This window comes from Cyprinodon variegatus, unplaced genomic scaffold, assembly GCF_000732505.1.
Source record: "Cyprinodon variegatus isolate N-32 unplaced genomic scaffold, C_variegatus-1.0 Scaffold1149, whole genome shotgun sequence".
Taxonomy (NCBI): domain Eukaryota; kingdom Metazoa; phylum Chordata; class Actinopteri; order Cyprinodontiformes; family Cyprinodontidae; genus Cyprinodon; species Cyprinodon variegatus.
In genome coordinates, this window is record NW_015151602.1 from 104,164 (window position 1) to 115,929 (window position 11,766).

An 11,766-nucleotide genomic window follows, 5' to 3' on the forward strand; every position below is an offset into this window, starting at 1 on the left:
GTCACTGCTGGAATATGGCAGGAGGGAGGGGCTACTATATTTGGGTAAAAAAATGCTGCTCCCAGACTCAGTGATCGCAATAGAAAGATATTGTTTAAATTCATTAAATCACCACGAAGGTATTCGTTTTAGGTATAGATCCATTGATTATTCCTTTTCCTTTAAAAGGAAAAGTTCTTACAGCAGTCAGCTGTTGAATATGATCATTTAATCAGCATTTCAGGGCAGCGTTCCCCACTTAGCGCTTTTGTCGCTAAATCTAGGAACTTTTTTTTGTGTTAATGGAGACTTTAGTAAAACAATATCCCTGTCTCTTTTATTTTTTAAATGGCTAAATTATATGCATTTTATTTGTTTTTGTAAAAGTCTCTGTAAAACTCTTCAAATCCCTACGCTTCTTCCTCTCTGCCATCCTGTTTCTCTGCACCGCTTTGACAGACAGCCAAAAAAATGAAAAACTAAAAAATTGGAGGGATTAAAAATCTCCTGCAGCTGGATTACATCAGGTATGCAAATTAGACGATGACATCATCTAGCACCTTCTAGGACAGCCAATAGCGACATTTCTTGCTGTCAACTGGTTTTCCTTTGATAGAAAACTTTGAATCAATCTGACTGGATGATCTGGTTGAACTGGCTTGAGACGACATGTGTTGTAAATCAGCGCTATAGAAATAAACCTAATAGAATTAGTGACAAATCCTACTTGTTCCGTTTGACAGTGAACCAAACCTCATGGGGATAAACAGCCTGAGCTGGTTTACCTCCTCCATCCTGTAGGTTCCAACAACGTAGAGGTAATTCCCAGGTCTGCCAACCAGTCTGTGAACAAACACATCCGTCAGTCAGAGACTTTAAATCAAAACAATCGCCTGAAGGAAAACAGGAGGGTTGGTTTCAGAAGGCGCGGAGGAAACCGTCTCACCTGCCCCTGAAAAACGCCAGGTAGACGATGGGTGAAAAGGCGTTGACGAACTTCAAGACGAACGTTTTGAAAATGAGTCGCTCTTCATAACTCTTGTCTGTTTTGGGCACCTCTGGAAAATGGAGAACAGGAGATGTTGACAACAGAAGAAATAAACCAGATGGCAGGAATGTTTTTAGACCTCATGTCTTTAGTCTTCATGTCGGAATCATTTCTGTCATTTTCCCCTCATTTGCAAAGACAGAAGATCGTCCCAAACTGACCATGGCTTACATTCACAAGATTTTATGAACCTTTAAAGGCATCATCACCCTGAAATCTGCTGGTGTTGGGATTGAGTTAAACCTGCCAATAAACCCGGAGCATCAAATTGGTTTGGTTTTTGTCCTGATAGCAAGGGAGCAGGAGTTTATTCCTCGCCCTTGATTTACATCATTCCTAGAAGTGTGACAACATTAGCCCTCCTTACTATCACTATGACATTAGCATGCTTTGTAATCACCATGCCAATATTAGCCTGTTTTGCTATCAGACCGCCATGGTAACCAAACCATGGCGCTCCAAGGCAGCGGCCAAGAACGGCTCCTCTCGACAATTTCACAAAATATGCTGCTTAAAACGATACAGACTAGACATCTATGATCGCCAACGCCTGCTGGAGCTACGGTCACAAAATGTTTTAAATATAGACATTTTTGACCGTTTAAAAAGCTGCAGAGTGCTACGGACGGATGTAAAAAAGACAATCAGTGGAAAATAACGGACGAACGAAGAAATGCGCGAGACGGAGAAAGTGGGGCTGCAGAGGGATCCCCACAGACCTCCACTTCCATCCTGCTCTCCAACGTCCGCTCGCTGGAAAACAAAATAGATTATCTCCAACTCTCTTCAAAAAGGAGCTATGTAGCTGCTGCACCATCATTCTGACGGAGTCATGGCTGCGTCCAGCAATACCGGACAATGCTATTAGCCTCTAGGGGCTGATGCTGTACCACAACGATAGGAACAAAGAGCTCTGCATGAATGGAGGCTCCTCTGAGACTGTTCCCAGGGAATCTTCAGCATCTAGAAGGGAAGCACTGCCCTCTGCAGGTGAGAATGAGGAGAACACTCTAGATGCTTCTCTGCCAAATGCTGAAACATCCCCAGCTGGCTCCTCCTGGCCTTCTGCAGCTTCCACACCTTCTCCAGCATCGTCTGTCGCTGCTAAACCTGCCGATGGCTCCACTGCTGCTTCAACCACCTCAGCCTCTTCAACCCAGGGGGCTACCACCCTCACAGCATCGTCATCATCATCCTCTTCCTCCCCTGAGCCAGGAGAAGCGAGTGCTGCAGGAGCTGGAGGCAGTAGTAGCAGCTCAACAACAACTGATGCTGACCTGATCAAGGCTGCACTTTAAGATATGAATTTGTCTAGAGAGCTGTTCTAAATGAAATTTATTTTTGTTTACACTTGTGTATACAAAATGACAAAAATAGAGCTGTCTGTCTGTCTATCACCATGCTAACATTAGCCTGCTCTGCCATCACCATGTTAACATTACTGATGTTTAAATCCCACGCTGAAAAAGTTAGTTCCAGGAAAAAGCGTAGGATCCCATTCCCGCCACAGATCGGGAGCAGAGTGATAAAACAGAAAAGATTTGAATTAATTTATTTCTGTTCATTATCATTGATTATGTTTGGGTCTGTTAAACCCTAATAATCCTTGCCTGCTGCGTGTCAGAACTAATGTTTTCCAGAGTAGTTCATCTAAGAAGGACAGTTCCTCTGTCGGATATACAGTTATCATTTCCATTATGAATGTGGCAAAGATGCGGGAGTGGAATGAGCGCGTCCTTCATCTAAGAACAAAGAAAAACTGAAATCCCACATCCTCCATGACCGCTGCGCTCCAGACCGACTGCACAAAGCAAAGCCTGCAGCCTCCAGGGTTCCTCCTGTCTTGCTCCACTCCCACTTCTTCGGAGCTCAAGGAGAGCATGCACCATATTGGTAAAGTCATAGGAACAAGCAAAACAAACGCTTGATTTAAAATGACGTATGAAAAAATCCCCATCAATATCCAGCATATGTGCAGCTTCTGCCCAAATATTTTCTTTGTTGTGGATTTTTGTAGCAGGAATAACTAGGATCATACAAAATAGTTTTTTATGAACCATGTTTGTTCTCTACTTCCAGACTCAGCATCTCTTTTTTCATGTCTGCGATTCTGACTGGATTTCATTCAACTCGGATATGTTTTTAGAGCATAAACAGTAGTGTATAGGATTTCCTAAAAGCGCGTTCACGAGTCTACGGAAACCGCGGCAGACCAAACCAGATGAAAGTGCGCATTCAGCGTCTGCTCTGCCGATAATGCAAGCGTAGAAGAAGAAATGTGCTGTTTACCTGTGCAAAGAAAGAAACAACGAAAGATAAATGTCTGAGGACTTCAGTGTTGAGGAAGAGCATGAGTTCTTTGCCGAGCTGAATGCGCACTTTCATCTGGTTTGGTCTGCCGCGGTTTCCGTAGACTCGTGAACGCGCTTTTAGGAAATCCTATACACTACTGTTTATGCTCTAAAAACATTCTAAATGACTTCGTTTCGAGTAAATTCTGGATGCTACCCACTCAGGACACTTGGAATACATTGGACGAGCAGTATGGAGGAATATCGACACGTTTTTTGTGGACTTTTATGGACCTTTCTGCCTCGGGCGCCATAGACCTCCATTATTTGAATGTCAGCAGACAGCAAGAAGCCTCCCAGATCTCCAGATGCATTTGAGATATCAAAAAAGTACTCCAGAGTGTTGTTCAGCATGGGGGTGAGTAGAAAATGAAGGCTAATCATGTTTTGGGTGTACTATTCCTTTAAGACATTTGAATGTATTATATAAATAATATCTATAGTGGAAACTGTGTTGTAATGTGATTATACAAAAGAGAATGAAGTTATTCTTTCATGTTTTTGTTTTAAGGTTCATGAACTAATTCAGTCAGCATTAGCCGTCCTGGTCAGGACTCCCCAGCCAAGGTTCCTCACCCATTCTGGTGAGCCAGCGGGCGACGGAGGCGTAGATCTCATCCAGGATGATGATGATGATGACACTCATGATGGCGGCCGTGGTTTTTACCGTGGCTCGAACATTGGAGCGCGCAGCGGGGAAGGTGCTCAGGTGCAGAGCCGTCTTAATGGTGATTCGGTACAGGATGACCCCAAAGACTATGGCCAAGGTTACCGCTATCTGAAAGAGAGCAGGGAACAGCTGCTGCTCAGAGACAGGAAAGCTGGAAGAATGATGAAGGTATCTGTGACTGAACAGACAGAATCATGTCTGCTATGCTGCTTCTCCACTCTAGACTAGAAACTCAGGCTGCTAGCTGGTTGAGGCAAAGCGACCTGGCGAGCCACTCGCCTGTGGAAGGAAGAGTTAAGAGAGCTGATGTCACCGCGTTTCAGGAGGAAAATGAAAACGGTTAATAAGCCGCTTTGTTTGCATCAATAATTTACAGAAGTGGTAAAGTTCTGTGGGGAAAAAAAAAATTCAAATAAAGAATCACTGAAAATGTTTTTCCCCACAGAGACCATAAAAGCACCACCATTGAACCTTACTGCTAAAATTCTTATGAAATTCAGTTTAAAACCAACTTTTTATGACCCTAAAATAACAAATACAACATGGCCACCTTAAAATGGTGAATGTTGACCAAAAAAAGTTTTATTCTCCCGTTACAGACCTTTGGCTGCAGCTGCAGGAGGAAATAGACTCGGATCAAATGAACCAGAATGATTGAAAACTCCTTATAAGGAGCTAATCTGGTTCAGTGGTTCTCCAGGATCAATAAGATGTTTTTAACAACTGATTGGTGAAAGTTTTTTTTCTGTTTCATGTTTGGGATTTATGAGCATAGACTTCCAGGCTTAGGTGTAGAAAATGAGACAAGATCTGCATGATCTGAGAGTGATGGAGGAGGAGATAACCACCTGTTTTTCTTCATTTTTTAGTATTTAATCAGAGGAGATAACAACAACAACAATAATCACCATTATAATCATGATAATAATAATAATAAGATAGGATTAAATGTGTTTGGAAGGGATTTAGATTGCATTATGTCTGTTTTAGATTAGTGTTAGATTGATAGAAGAGGGAAAATATTAGAAGACAGTGGAGGAAAATAGGAAGATTGATGGAAAGATCAGTTAAAGAGAAGGAAGAAAAATCTACTTAGATTAAAACAGAGAGCAGGCAGGAGTCAGCTAGAAAGAAAAGATGGAGAGGGGAGAATGCAGAGACGGCTCTAATAAAAACTATCGAATGATTATTTGATCAATCTTAGGAAATACTAACACTACGGAGACGCACATTGCTGGATATTACACTTGATTTTTGTTGTTTAAATATGAATAAATATGTAAAAATGGATGAAAGCATCACTGTCCCTATTTGCCATTTCAATATTGATGATATGTATTCATTTTTATCTATGAGCTCATATAAATTAAATAAATTAATCTCCAATTTGTTTCAGCTTTGAATGTGGTGATGTCATCAGTACGCTTCTGTTCCAGTTGATTTATTCTGCGTGCTCCCGTTCTCCCAGAGTCCAGACCTTCCTGGGTTCTTCTCAGGAACAGACCTACCGAAAACACGAGTCCTGACTCGTGTTTTTGGGAATTGAGAAACGGCCTGTTTTTACTTGGGGACTGGTCACATATGAGCCGTTTAGTGTCTCCCCCTGGTGGTCTGGAGCTTTTCTGTTGCACTGCGTCTAAAGCAGCAGTTGCCACTAGCAGCAGTAATCCATCTCATGCCTTTTATTTGCTAGCATCATTTATGCACGTGCAGGGTGTTTTCTAGTTGTCATGGTTCCTTGTTCCCTTAGGATGGCTCCAAAATAAGCAGGCTTTATCCGTCACATGAACCTGTCTCTTTTATTTCTGCTCTCTAAGCTGTGAGCACTTCCTCCAAACGCAGGGATTAAATGTTTGACCGCTGCATCATGGGAAAGATTTGCCCTCTGGTTTCTGTTTGCAGTGGCTGAATGTGAGAAAAGAGAACTTACCATAAAGGCCATCATGACCACAGTCGTCGCATAGGCTGGCATTCTGTCTGTGCACGTTAATTTCACTTTCTCTTCCTAAAACAAACAGAAAAACAAACATGTGAAGTCAACAGAAAGGTAAACATGTGTTTATCATCAGTCCATTAGCTTGGTAGAGAGAACAATAAATAAATAAACTGAACTTTATCTCACATTGGAGAAATTCCCTCTCTGCATTTAACCTTGGGAGCGGTGGGCTGCCATTGTGTGGCGCCCGGGGAGCAATCAGTGGAGTGGATTTTAAACTCACAACCCCAGGATTCCAAGACCTTTGCCTTAACCACATAAACAGCCTCTGTGGTGGATAGGCGTAGTTTTGATCCTGTGGTGTCAGCAGTGATTGTTATGATGATGAGTTTCAGTGAGAGGCTGATGGGGGATTTCTACTTTTAGCTGCCCGCTTTAAGCTGTGGATGTTTTTTTTTTGTTCTTTTTTTGAGCTTGATCACGGCTCAAACTGCGGATTAGTTTTTTTCTTGTTTGCTGCATTGCATGTTTTGAAGATCAATAAAACAAAAGGATCTGAACTGCATCTTGGACTGAAATTTTCAGCGCGTCAGCAAGGATTCCCCTATCAGCCGCTCTGCGACGCAGTTGCTTAGACTGTCGCCAGTAGCCTCAGCTTTAACCTACACAGCTCTGGTTTAATCATTTCTGCAGGTCTCAGAATGAACGCGGCTCCATTAGGTGTGATTTCAGAGGCAGAGCGAGACGCCGGATAATCAAGTAAATGATTGTTTAAAACAAGGATTTTATTTTACTGTGCAGCTATCCCACTTTTCTGTCAGACCAGCATATCCTGTCAGACCAGCATACCCCGTCAGACCAGCATACCCTGTCCGACCAGCATACCCCGTCAGACCAGCATACCCAGAGTAATATGCATGTGTGCTGTCAGATCGCCATACGCTTCAAAAACACTAAAAACCAACTACTTAAATAGTTTTTTGTACGTGACTAAAGGGACACATGCCCATTGAGGTGGTTTAAAATGTATTTTTCCTACAAAACTAAAAAGGTATGTGTTAGAGTGATAATTATAAAATGATTGTGTGGACATATGAAACATTGAAAGAAAGAAGATGCTACATTTCCATCCTGTGATTCAACCAGAAGGGTCATAAACTTTTATGACCTCCAGTAGGTCATGAGGCAGAATCACACGGTTGTGTGACTTCCATCCAGCCAGTTGGTCATCTTATTACCTGCATCCTCCCAGATAATCATTACTGGGTCTTCTGTTTAAGGCCCGCCTTATGATGAGGTAAACCGTTAATAAAAGGTTTTGCCATGAAGGGATCTGTGTGAGAAGGTGCTGGTTTCTGAGCCAACGCCTTCTCTCCGCTTCTGCAGAGGCTGACGTCAAAAAACCCTGTCTCTGTGTTGATTATTTCCTCGTTATCTTTTAAACTCACATTTCTCTGGATTTAAACTCAACAGTATGCTCAGCTGTTGAGGTCTAGCTGCACCTGCAGCCATCTACAAACGCGCCCCGTATAAAACTCACCTCCCACTCAGCCGATCGTGGATGACATTGGTTTGGACATTACGTCATGTTGCAAACCTCGGCTTAGCAGAGCAGAAGGAAGATTAATTGAAGTAAATCAAACGTGAGGAAGATGCCGACTGCTAAGGTTGTAGTTGGTCCATAACTAAAAGTAATAATCATCTCGATCGATGTCGGGATTAAAGGAATAGTTAAATTCATGATCAAATTCCTGTACAATTTTGCCACACATTTTATTGTCTTATATCATGAAATTTTGCTTTAAATCTAAAAATGAAAATGTTATAAACTGCAGTTCCAGGTTAATTTGTATAAAATCCTCCTGGTGTGAAGTAGCGACCACAGAAAGTCAGGCTGTCTGTGTTTAAAGCAGTTTAGCTTTAAATTCTGTTTTAGCTCAAACTAAATCTTTGCTGTTTATTTCATCACATATTAATAAACTATCCTGCTTCACCTTCGGTTTGCTTCTCTGCTCATTTTCTGTGTTTACCTTCAACTATAACTTTTTGTTCATCATATCAAGTATATATAAAACAGCTTAGTAGACTTCCTGTATGTTATTCTCTTAAATGTGTGCGAAGCGTTTGCTGACTCCACAGTTCATGGGTACCGACTCTGACAGAACGCCGCCTTCTCCCTCCATGCTTTCTCTCCTGTTTCAGTGCGTCCAGGTCTGACCTCTGCTCCGTGTTTCATCAGTCATCGCCGCCGCCGGCTTTGGACCGGACATTTCTTCCCTCCCCAAATTCAATCCTTTTGCATTTGAAACGTCTCTGAGCTGCTGCAGTCGTATGAGGTCAGCGGCTCAGAGGCTGTAATGATGCACATTAAAATAAAAGCTTTCCACAGAGGAGGGGAGCCGTCTCTGCACACAGAAATACCGGCTCATCTTCTTAAGTTTCATTTCAAAATCTAACCTTTTTTTTTTTTTCTGACCTTTGATCCCTGAACTGTTTTTCACCTCATTGTGTTTCCATTATTCTTGACAAAGCGACTGTGACAGATTTTTTTTAACCGACTGTTGATGAGTTTCCTTCTGCTCCGTTCTATTCTGCAGCCTGCCGCCATTTTCACTGTGCTTTACAGATAAAGGGAGTATTATACGCTATAAAGATCAGTATTAATTCATGGAAGAATGAAAGAAAATAAGACTTAAGGAATGATACAGATATTCATCCGGGTTTCCATAGATAATGTAATTATTGTACTAAAATGACTTATTTCTATCCTTAACTCACTAAAGACGCTAAAACATGTCTTTAAAAATGTTTTATGACTTTTGTGAGACAATTTCGATGCTTTTTATATTTTCTTTTGCTTCTCTGATGTCATCATCAGACATGCTCAGAGCAGTGCGGCTAAATCTGATTAAACCATGTTTATCTGCATTTTAGTTGTTTCTTTCTTTAGATTAGGAACTATAAGGTTAACACAAAAGGAAAAAATACAACTCCAGAAAAGACTAGATTTATGTTTAAATTCAAAGCTGAAAAAGTTAGCTTCAGGAAGTAGCGCAGCATCCAACAGAAAAGTGATAAAACAGAAAGGATCTCATTTATTTATTCACATTTTTGTATGCTTCATATTTTTAGGGAGGGGAAAAACGTAATTTAGGTCTTTTTAACTAAATAAAATCTTTGGCAATCCGGATGTATATCTAGATGTGCAAATGAGCTGATGGTGCATGTGCAGAACGGATCGTGCTTTCGGGACGGATCAGATGGTGACAGTGGCCTTGGTGTCCTGAGACGTGACATCTCTGCACATTAACTAAGTAACGGCTTCCATGATTCAGAGGCTCTGCTTCAAAAAACTGATGGGATAAATGACGGAGCGGGACGTCAGTCTTACCTTAGGGGCTCCATGATCTTGTCTCATGGTCTTTTCTGCAACACGTAGCTCGTACTCGGCTCTGTGGTGGTCCTGAAACAGAAAGCAGTTTGCTGGCTGCTTTATTGCTGCATGATATCAAGCATGAAATGAAGTCCTGAAGGGACGTAAAGCTGGAGAGAGGAGCATCGGAAGCAGTGAGAGCTTTTAAAGAGGTGCGTTAGGCGATGTGTGCTGGAGAAGAGTGCGGTGCATTAATCCAGAATAAAGCTGCAGCAGAGCTAGAAAGATGACTAGAGGGAAAACTTTCTCATTCAGCTGCAAGCAGAGCTTAGCATCTATCCCCTATATGTGCATCAAATCTTTATGCGTCAAAATGTATTTTATGTTTATGGAACCGTTAAACACACTGCAGTAAATGCAATTCAATGCAATTAACGAAAAAAATGCACTTATTTTACGAAAAAAATAAAATGATTTAGATAGCTTTTTTTGCAGCACTGCAAAAACGATATAAATAAAAAATTTCTTAAATTAAGTGTATTTAAGCTTAATCTGAGCAGGTAAATCAGTTGATTTGCCGATGGAATTAGTATTTTTTGCTCTTTAAAATAAGATAATTAGATAATATGCACTCAAAATAACACAAAGTAATCATCTTAAAATAATATGCATTACTTTAAGAAAAAAAAATGACTCCTTTAGATTTCTATTTTTGCAGTGATTTAAGCTTGTCTCTGACCTGCCCTGAATAAATAAATAAATCTAAATAAGTCACTATTTCTTAAAATAAGTGCATTTTTTTCTTAAATTGAGGATGTAAGTGAGAAACTTTGCCAATGGAACAAGAGAATTTACATTTAAAATAAGAAAAAAACAATTACTTTGTCTAATTACAAGTGCATAATATCTAATTATCTTATTATAAGAGTAAATATTCTCATTCCATTGGCAGATCATGTGATTTTAAGAATAAATGCATTTATTTTAAGATTAAATAATTTATTTAGATTTACATTTTTTGCAGTGTAATAAATGTGAAGGTTCCTCTGTCCACAGAACGAAACCATCGGCTGCGTGTTTAGTGAACAGAGCTGAGCATAGAAAGTCTGTGAGGCCTTCCTGCTGCGCTGCTTCCTCCTCCAGCCCAGAACCGCACCGCAGGAAGATACACATCAGAACCTCGGCAACAGAGACGAGGTTTATGTAAATGCTTTTTAATGATAAATGTACGTCTGTGAAATGGATCGGAATCGTTCAAATTCAAACCACGACTCAAAAGTAGGGCTCAAACAATTACATGGATTAATTCTCATTCTCAATTATTGAAGTAATCAACTAATTTAGTAATCAATTAATCATTAACTGGAGTGCAAAGACTCTAAAACATTCCTTTAGGTGACAGAGCGACTCAATTAGAGCAGGAATTATACCATTTTTACATTTAAAATAAAAATCTGCTCTATAATCAAGAACTCCTGAAGTGGACAAGTTTTAGTTTCACCTGGTTTAATTCTGTTAAAAATCTTCTTTAAGGAACCTTTGGCTATCTGATTATTAATCGATTAAGCAAAAAATAAAAAAATAAATAATCGACAGATTGTTTATTAATCTGTGGATTAATTAACACGAAACACGAAAATCTTAACCTGCAGGAAATTCCTCAACAAGCATCTTAAAGAACGAGAGTTCTTTTCCAGAAAGCGAGCTAGCTCCTTCCTGTGCGGACAATGATTTGTTCTGGTTATTTTGTTTAGGAAATCAGTAAAATGCAGAGGCGGGAAACAGGCTTAAGGAAAGCAATGCGTCAATCAGCCGCCATCTGCAGAAAAAACGCGTCAGGATCAGGAAGTGTCTGCAGAAGCTAGCAGCCGTAGCCAGAGGGCGAATCAGAGGGCGGTCTCAGGTCTGGGGTGAAACGGGTCCGACAAGGACCGGTTCAGATGAACGGCAGACTGTTAGACATCGCGACAGGGAGGGGGGGGGAGCTAACAGCCGCTGCGTGTGGTCTGAGAAAAAATAAGCAAACAAAGAGTCTGATCCAAACCTTATGTTCCTCCTGTGGATCACAGCACAAACAAAACAGAACAGGTCAGTGTCTCCAGAAACCAAAATGATACTTTTTCATCATCATAAATCATCATCATCATCATCAGCAGTAGCAGAGATGAGCTGATAGCCCAGTCTGGGATCACATCGTTACCAAGGAGCCACCTTTCTCCAAACATCCCACAACCGGACGTTAAAATGAACTAAAGCAAAAACTTTAATCCACTTCTTATGCTACGTTCACACCAGACATGATTCCAGCATCAAAAGAAGCTTCTGCTGCTTCATTCCTGATGCTTGTCCACATTAATGTCAGACGTCCAGTAAAGTGAGTCCAGATGCTTCTGCTGCTCCTGTGTTCAA

General features: G+C 40.8%; 1 protein-coding gene across 1 annotated transcript in view; it reads right to left on the reverse strand.

Annotated features, from left to right (window-relative positions):
* The window catches only part of LOC107101766 (anoctamin-1-like), a 67,665-nt gene that overhangs the window by 14,866 nt on the left and 41,033 nt on the right, over positions 1–11,766 (reverse strand). Inside the window, exons 12-17 of the mRNA XM_015400812.1 lie at positions 11,402–11,426; positions 9,376–9,447; positions 5,979–6,053; positions 3,955–4,156; positions 926–1,037; positions 765–822 (exon numbers count right to left, since the gene is read on the reverse strand). Of these exons, the coding sequence (XP_015256298.1) occupies positions 765–822; positions 926–1,037; positions 3,955–4,156; positions 5,979–6,053; positions 9,376–9,447; positions 11,402–11,426 (544 nt within the window). The remainder of the gene's footprint in view (positions 1–764; positions 823–925; positions 1,038–3,954; positions 4,157–5,978; positions 6,054–9,375; positions 9,448–11,401; positions 11,427–11,766) is intronic.